Raw genomic sequence first — 9,038 nt, 5'->3', positions numbered from 1 at the left:
TTGGAGCAGGACCAGAAGTGAACAACAAAGATTATATAGTGATTAAAGCATCTGTCATGAGAGGAGAGGCTCAGACAGATGAGACTTGTTGTCCTGGAGAGGAAAAAGTGCAGGGGGAAACTTATGTGCATGACTTAGTTGATGGGAGGGTGAAAAGAAGACAGAGCCAGACTTTCTCCAGTGAACAAGCAAGAAGGAATGGGCACAACTTGAAATAGCATAAATTCAATTTAAACAGAAGAAAATACATTTGTTTATGGGGAGGGAGGTAAAGCCAGGTTGCCCAAAGAGTCTGGGCAGTCTGCAACCTTGGAAGTATTCAAAGCCCAGCAGGTCATGGTCCCAAGCATCCTGCTGTAGCTGACCCTGCATGAAGCAAGGAGGTTGGAAAGGACATTTGACAGAGGTCACTTCCAGTCTCTGCTGTTCTGTGATTTTGTGTTATGTGTAGAGGAAGATCTCAAGAGAGACAGCAACACCAGGGTTATTGCACGTTAATGTGCAAAGAAAGTCCTGTAAATACAAGTGTATGGCAAGTCCCACAGGGGAGTACTGTTTCTATGTTGTATGGAAAGCAACCTCTCCTCATGCCTGTGGTCTTCTCTTTGTGGTTTCTGGAGGTGTGTTAGTTGTACCAAGAGGTGCAGAAGTTTTCAGACTTTGCTTTGTCCCCCATGTGTTGACTGCCAAATCTTCCATCTGGTGCCACTCAGAAGTCTGCCAGAGAAACAGCCTCTAAGTTAACAATAAATGAAAAAATAAAATACAATTGTCAGAAGCCTTTGGAAGGCACTGACAGAAATGCAACAAGGAGGTTCTCAAGTTTTATTTATTTCTTTCTTTTTTCAAATGAAAAATTTTGGAGCATTTTAATGCTGTTGAAATTTTTATAATTTTCTTTTCTTCTTTTCTTTTTTTTTTTTTTTTAAGCAAATCTAGTCAGCTGCCTATTGGCATGAGAACCAGAACCATGCCTGGGAAATGAGACCTGCCAGGTGATAGCACAGGGTCCAGCTGTGCTCCTGGATCACCTGCACCTTTCCACTGCAATTGTGCTTGGTGGGCGAGAGCCCAGAAAGGCTGAACCACAGACCCTGTCTCTCTGGGGCATGGGAAGGGCTGCTTCTCCCAAATCTCCCCAGGGTTTTGGAGAGCACAGAGGCCACAGCAGACATTCAGCATCCCACTGGTCAGGTCTGCCATTCCCTTCATGGGGAATACTTTTCCACTGCCCTTTAAGTATTGTACCACTTGCCCTGTCTGTGGAGGCCAGGGCCAGGTCTTAGCCTTGGTACCTGACTGCAGGTTTGGTCCAGTGTTGCTGAATTTGCACTTTCTGCTGCCTCCTGTTTTCCCTTTTGAGGAAGGGGAAGCTTTGTACATACTTGTAAGCCCTGTGACTCCTTTGCTTTTTTCCCATTCCTTCATTTTGACCTTTGTTGTTCAGGAAACAACATTGGTCACTGAAGCATATCTTGGTACTTGAAGCACTTTCTAGTTGAATAATTATTGGAAGGCTAGTTGCAGATGTAACCCTTTTCAAGTGTTCTAATTGTTTAAGTGTATGGGATTTTAAATTTTAAAGATTGGATCAACTGCTTCTGGCTACAAGAGATGCAAAAGGTGAATAAACTGCTTATTATAATCCTTGAAATATTGAAATTTTGCATCTCTTGGAACTGTCCATATCACTGCTTCCATTTCTAAAGAAAAAATATTGAATACTTGGTAAAACAGCTGGCTTTGCCACTGAAAAACAGCTAAATCTGTATCACAACTAACTTACTGATATTAAAATAAGGCAGATGTCAGACCTGTGCCACCAGCTGCTTTTACAATACCATACTATGTGCATACGATGTGGAAATAGTTCCTCATCTCAAGACTCTCAAAGGAGAAATGCTTTTCCTCATAGTGGTCAATCTACCTATTCTTTTTTATGCCTTTTGAGTTTTATGATTTTCAGATTATTTCATCATCTAAAATGGCAGAGTGGCTGGAATAGTTGTTCCTTGAAATATTTACCAGAGTAATTGTCAGTGCATCTTTAATGCCAATTGGAATTGTATTGAAAAATACACAGAAATAATTAATTACTCCATTGGGCTTTTTTTTTTTTTTTTTTTTTGGTAATCTGTAATACAGAGAGGAATCAAACTCTAGATATGTGCATTTATGAATTTCATAAACACCTAGGAAACATCATACTTACATGCTATATACAGGCTAAAAATAGGATTTTGTATCAAATCCCATTTTACTCAACAGTTACAAATGTAATTTTATTTTTAAAGGTTTGTGGTCGAGGAAAAAAATATATAATTCTCATTACAAGCATTTGTGATTTTCTTTTATTATGTTAACAACAAAAAATCAATGGCATGCATCAAAATCAATGATGTATGATTAGAATGAAAACGGGGCATCTGCACCATATTTGCAGATGGTGATGGACACAAAGGAAGAAGTAGACAGAGATTATTGAAATTCTCATGTGTTTCTTAAGAACAAGAGATGTAGCCTTGAACTATCACAGAAACAAAGAAGCCCAGCTACATTCATGGAAGAATAATGTACTCGAGTTTTCAACTTCACCTGAGAGCTTTCCAGGGACAAATTCAAGTTTATTTGCTAGCTCAAAAGAGACAGGGATTTTTTAAAAAAGCTGTGTTTTGACACAAAAATCCCAGGGAGAAATCAGGTTCTTTAATATCATTTGCAGCGTTTTTCCCCAAAATGAAAATGTTCTCAAACTTGGAGAGCCTTCCAATGTTTTAAACAAGAATTCAGATTGGTCTTTTGCCCTGCAGTTCTCATTGTGTTCTGGCTCATCTGAATCACCTGGATATCCATGTTTTGGACTTTGAATCTACAATCTGTAAGAAGGTATGACTGCACCTATACAAAGTTAGATCTCTCCACACTGTCTGAAGTGGAAAGGAGACTCTCCATGACCTTGTAGAACCTCTGCAAGAAATTCAGAATTAGGTGTGAAACGCATGGTGAGAGGACAACTCTGGTGATAGTGGACATGTACACCACTTCTCAATAGCTAAGTAAAATAAAATAGAATAATTAAAATGTACATAGGCACCAGTCAATAACGTGCATGGCAGAATCTTATTGACAAGCATCTCTTCCAGACTGGAGACCTTAATACCTGTGTTTCAGGAACAGCAACATGGATTTGTCAGCAGGACGCTACCAGGGATGGGGCACAGCCCATGGCTTTCTATGTAATGGGCTCCCAAATACTTGGAGTCATCCCTGCAGCTTCTTCCTCAAGTGAGAATCACTTGGCCCCTTCCTGGATGGTGGGTGCCTCTATTCTCTGCAAGCTCAGCCTTTCCTCAGCTCAAGCAATCCAGAAACCAGTAAGAGAAGGGAAAGGAATGAAAATGCTTGCTGCTCGTTCCTTACCTGCAGATATGCCTTTGCTATGGGAGCTCCCTAGATGGGCATTTCTTTGATTAGGCTTTCCACTGGGGGAAAATAATGAAGGTATGAGATTATGCTACAATGTTACAGTAAAGGGGGTCTGTCTTTGAGGGAAGGCAAACATTGCTTTCACCTCTTTATTTCTTTAGGGGGAATGGTATCTACCAATGAAGAGGATGCTGTTGGTTGGATTGTGTCTGGTCAAGAGAAGGAACGGGTGATCAGCCTTAAACTCTTCAGGCTCAGAGGCTTGTTTGGTGACTCCCATCGCACCTGATGTGCCTGCCATCTCAGTGCCCTCTTCATTCACTTGCATGTAAGCCTCATGGATGACCTCAGATATCTTCAGGTTCTTTGCTGTAGAGATGCCGGACAGATTGGCTGAAGGGCTGAAGAGGTCTGTCATACCCAAGGCCTCTAAGACAGATGTAAGGTTATATTTTTCCTCAATCCTCATGCGTGGGAGGTACAGTTTCACTCTCCTCTTTTCCATCACATTGGGACTGGTCCACTCAGTAAGTTTTTCAAAGCTGATTTTGTTCTCAAGCTGCAGAAAGAGGCAGGAAATTAAATGCCTGGTATACAAATACAACTTCTTCTTGCCATTCATTTTAATCAAGGCTGTAACATAAAAACCAGCAACCTGGAATAGTTCCTGAAGTGCATCCTATCAACATCTTTCTGTTAGACCATTATTTGCCTCTTCAGTACTGCCTGTGTCACTGTCCTTTTATTCAGTTCCTTACCCACCTGACACAGCCCCTTCTGTCCAACTAATCTTGTGTCTCATGAGGTACAACCCAACAGTTTCATATCCTAGAAAATTAACCAGCTTGTGAAAGAGATTGCAAAAAAAGGCCATGAAAATTTACCTACAGTTGATAGTACATTGAAAAATGCAAACTCTATATAATAACTCTACTTTGCTTCATTGGTTTCACCATTTCGAAATCCAGACTAGTTTATAAAGAACATCCTTTATCAACCTTTGTTTTTCATTCCATGATGACATAATCCAACCAACTTTTGAAAGTAGCCCATTTATGATGTTTAATGAGGATTTTGTTAAGAAAAAATCTAGTGTTTCCCACAAAGAATGTGTAATTCTCAACAGTTTTAGCAATATTTCTTCAGCAGCTTATATGGGGACATGGGGGGATGTGTGTGTGTGTGTGAAATTATTTATCTCCAAAAAAAAATTAAATCTACCCATACATACATCCCATTCTGCAGGGCTCCAGCAGCACTACTCATCTTCACCATCATTTTATCAGGCTGAGCCCAGGGCTCTGCTATGAGCTCGGTCTCTGCCGGAGCACCCGGGAGCCCCTGGGCAGCTCTTGTGCTCCTGCCTGCCCAGCACAGCCGTGGTGGGAGCAGCTGGGAGGTAAATGGGCAGCAAAAGGTCTGAGAAGTGCTAACTCTTCTGCTTCCCCTGCCAGGGCCATACCTGCTCCAGGTCAGAAATGTCATCAGGCAGCAGCACCAACATGCTCAGCTCCCCAGTGGTGTACGGAAGCTCCAGGATCTTCATTTTCTCTGCAGCCACCACTGCCATTTTGAAGGTGCTGTTCTGGCACATCATTTGCACAGGTTTGCTTTCTTGCTGCAAAAAAAGAGATGTGAGATGCTGTGACCAGGCAGCAATTTTTTCCTTAGGCAGCCAAATGTACAAACCCTCTGAAAGGCTCAGAACTTGATCTTCAAGCATGTTGCCTTGAAGAAGAGCTGTGTCTAAATTTTACTCTCCTGCCTGCTGGTGTGCCCTGCTCAGACTCAACTCTTGCAAATCTGACAGCAAGGGGCCCAGCTAAATCACCTGGCCAGTGACCACAGCATTTTGTATGTGGAATCCCACAGAAGCTGTGTCTGTGCCCTCCTACCTCTGTCACTCTGAAGGGCATTTCCCGAGTGTGTTCTTCTTTAAATGCTGTCTTCCATATCCCTTTGAAGTAAATGGCATTCACAAGGACCAACACAGTCTCAAGATCAACAGAGCCTGGTTCAAGGAAATCTTGGATCTGTCCTTTAAGGAAGAAGCATGGGAGAGAATGGTAAGTTCCAGAGTAATAATCTTGTATTTTAGAAATCAATCATCGTGCTGCTGTTTGGCTTGACTTCTTAGGTCTGCTTGTGGAATTGAGGCTCATGGGGACGATTTAATGCAAAATGACTGGCACCTGGCCAGACCCTTCTGCAAGCAGACAGGTAGGTTCAGGAGTAGTATACATCCCTGGGAATATTTCTAACCAGTTATTGGAAAAAGATTTATATAGAAAATAAGGTACAAGAAAGGGAAGTGACAGAAATTTCCTGTTTCTCACTGTGTTTCTTTCTCATACTTCACTCTTTTTTTCCCCTCACACCTTAGCACAATAAATGCACTCAAGCTCCTGAATTATTCCTTTCCCACCATCAGCCTAGTGCATGCATGACTTTCGCCCCGTGAGCCCACTTCTTACCAGTCCAGCACATCCTAGTAAAATTATCCTTTTCATAGAATCATAGAATCATAGAATCTTAGGGGCTGGAAGGGACCTTGAGAGATCATCTAGTCCAACCCCCCTGCCAGAGCAGGGTCACCTAGAGTACATCACACAGGAACTCATCCAGGTGGGTTTTGAATGTCTCCAGTGAGGGAGACTCCACAACCTCCCTGGGCAGTCTGTTCCAGTGCTCTGTCACTCTCACAGTAAAAAAATTTTTTCGGATATTCACCTTGAACTTCCTATGCTCCAATTTACACCCATTACCCCTTGTCCTATCACTGGTCATCACTGAGAAAAGCCTAACTCCGTCCCCCTGACACTCACCCCTTACATATTTGTAAACATTGATGAGGTCACCCCTCAGTCTCCTTTTCTCCAAGCTAAAGAGACCCAGCTCCCTCAGCCTTTCCTCATAAGGGAGATGTTCCACTCCCTTCATCATCTTCGTAGCTCTGCGCTGGACTCTTTCGAGCAGTTCCCTGTCCTTTTTGAACTGAGGGGCCCAGAACTGGACACAATACTCCAGATGTGGCCTCACCAATGCAGAATAGAGGGGGAGGAGAACCTCTCTTGACCTACTAACCACACCCTTTCTAATGCACCCCAGGATGCCATTGGCCTTCTTGGCCATAAGGGCACATTGCTGGCTCATGGTCATCCTCCTGTCTACCAGGACCCCCAGGTCTCTTTCACCTACACTACTCTCCAGCAGTTCAGCCCCCAACCTGTACTGGGACATGGTGTTGTTCTTCCCCAAATGCAAAACTCTGCACTTCCCCTTGTTGAATTTCATCATGTTTCTCCCCGCCCAACTCTCCAGCCTATCTAAGTCTCTCTGAATGGCAGCACAGCCTTCTGGTGTGTCAGCCACTCCTCCCAGCTTACAGCTTACCTTTTCTACAGGAAATAGCCTCTTAGGGGGACATGAGGAGAAAATTTCACCTCTAATGTTTAGTCTTTCCAGAAGTTGTTCAAATACAATGGTGAGAGAAAAGAAAATGTCAAAATCCTGCCTGGCCTTACCATTTGTCTGATTTTCCACCCAGGAATTAATGAGCTGTCTGGCTTGATCTGGTGCTGTTTTGAAGTTGACCATTTCCACACCTGCTCTGTACAGTTTCCTCACACATTTTAAGTAGATCTGTAAAGACAGGAATTGTAGCCAACAAACCAGTATTTTTTTAAATTACAGGCTAAAAGGATTTTTTTTTGGTGATGTCATGATTATGCTGATGTCATTACTTATTTCCTGGAAGAACCTGCTAAAACTGGGCCAGGTAAATGATTCTGATGGATGATATTTTCAGATCTTATATCTTTATTATTTGACCTGTTGAGAGTATATATTTAAAAAGTTAAATATTTTCTTGAAGAAAGCCTGATCCAAAGCCACTGTTTCAGGTTCACTTTAGAGTTTTTTACTATAATTATGCCCACTCCCTTTTTTTAAAAAAAGCATTTTTCCTTATTTTTAGAATATAAGAGGTTTGTTTGAGCTAGAATATTTGTATGTTTTGCTTTGAAAATGCCAAATGAAAGATTTTGACACTTTCAAAATTTGCTTTTGAGCTGAGGTTTTCAAGTGAGGAAATGTGCTGAAGTCAAATTATTTCCTGAAAACAAAACCAAACAACTAAATAAAATGGAAAGTCTTCGGAGGAGTAAGTGGAGAGAAAGAAATTACATTACCAAATTATCTTATTTATGACTCCATTCTTTTTTGATGCTGTGTCAGGGCTGTGGCAAAGGGAAAAGCTGTGGAAGTCCACACCAGTGGGGACCACTGAAGTAACAGGTCACCTAATCTGGCCAGTCCTCCTGGATAACAGGTTTATACAGGGTTGAATGAGAAATCACTCTGATGTACAACTCACCGGTAGGATTGGAGAGGTCTTTTCCGCATAGAGCCTGTTGGCAATGTGGAGTGAATAATTGCTTTTTGGTGCAGTAATATCAGAGAGGAGTTCCTTAAACAGTAGGTGGATATTCACAGACTTGCCACACTGAGTTATTGACAAGAAGATAAAAAGGTAGGGCTGTTAGCTTATTTTACTAGGAAGACAATTATTTAAAAGGTACAAATAACATGAGAAAACACACAGTGGCAGGACATTTGCAAGTGACCATGTACTGCAGTCTGAGAGCTGTATGGGAAGGATGTTTAATATAAGCAAGTACTTATGGACAATTAATTAATAGCATATGATTATACACATGCTGAAAAATTCAGGTGTCAATGACTGTAATCGGCAAGCTGCTGTAAATACAGTCTCTAGTTCCCAGCTTCTGCTTGCATTCTCATGGCAGCTTTCTAATGAAGCCACAGATGGGAGAAGAGTGCTAAATGGCAAGGGAGTCAGAAATTGTCTCGTAGTGAAGTGCCTCAGGAACAGTGTTGCAGGTGACACACGCTGAGGGCATGTAAGAAAAAAGCACAGTGGTAAATCGTGTTCGGGACTTCATTTAATGAGGAGAATTGTGTTGAGCTGCTCCTTTCCAAATGCTTAACCAGCCACTAAATGTCCTAGCTGAAATTACCTTAATTCTTCTTTATTTTTAAAAAAAATAATCTTTTTGCTCTTTGCAAGTCCCACCTTGTGCTTTTGGTTTGCAAGTGAGGACAGTCTAGGGAGAATGGCTTGATTTATCTTTACAGAGATGGCAGATTAACACAGAGAAAAACGCATAGGTAGTATCAAGGTACTGGGACCCCTCATGGAGCTTTTGAGTTAACAGTGAGAATTAGAGACTGGAAAAATCTGTGTAGCTTCTGCAAGAGTGTGGTTGCTTTCCAGACTCTGAGGCTTATGGAGTCTTTTCTGTCAAAGCAACCTCCTGCCCCTCTTTGGGGTACCAGCTGTAAGTCAGGCTGCTGTACCCTGGCGCCAGGTGTTGAGCCCCTTTCAAAGTGCTGTTCCCCTTTCAAGTGCTGTCCCTCAGCAGCACCTGCAGGTGTGCAGATGCTTGTCTACACAAGAAGGTAGCCTGGTGCCCAAAGCATCGTCTCCTGTCTTGTCACTTGTTCTGGTGTGCATGATTCTATTTCTGTTTGGGTTTTGGGTATTTTAAAATTTACATTTCTAAATTATCAGCATTAGCAAAGGTTTGGGA

The 9,038-nt window shown here is 42.0% G+C and overlaps 1 protein-coding gene across 1 annotated transcript in view; it reads right to left on the bottom strand.

The window, feature by feature from the left end:
- Positions 1-3,583: 3,583 nt before the first annotated feature.
- The window catches only part of LOC104391580 (ovalbumin-related protein X-like), a 6,699-nt gene continuing 1,244 nt past the window's right edge, over positions 3,584-9,038 (bottom strand). Inside the window, exons 3-7 of the mRNA XM_010000901.1 lie at positions 7,802-7,930; positions 6,951-7,068; positions 5,322-5,464; positions 4,889-5,044; positions 3,584-3,985 (exon numbers count right to left, since the gene is read on the bottom strand). Coding sequence (XP_009999203.1) covers positions 3,584-3,985; positions 4,889-5,044; positions 5,322-5,464; positions 6,951-7,068; positions 7,802-7,930 — 948 coding nt within the window. The remainder of the gene's footprint in view (positions 3,986-4,888; positions 5,045-5,321; positions 5,465-6,950; positions 7,069-7,801; positions 7,931-9,038) is intronic.

Source organism: Chaetura pelagica, unplaced genomic scaffold (assembly GCF_000747805.2).
Source record: "Chaetura pelagica isolate M959 unplaced genomic scaffold, ChaPel_1.0 scaffold104, whole genome shotgun sequence".
In the NCBI taxonomy this organism is placed as follows: Eukaryota; Metazoa; Chordata; class Aves; order Apodiformes; family Apodidae; genus Chaetura; species Chaetura pelagica.
Note: the sequence above shows the minus strand (reverse complement) of the source record. Positions and strands in the feature narration are given on the sequence as shown.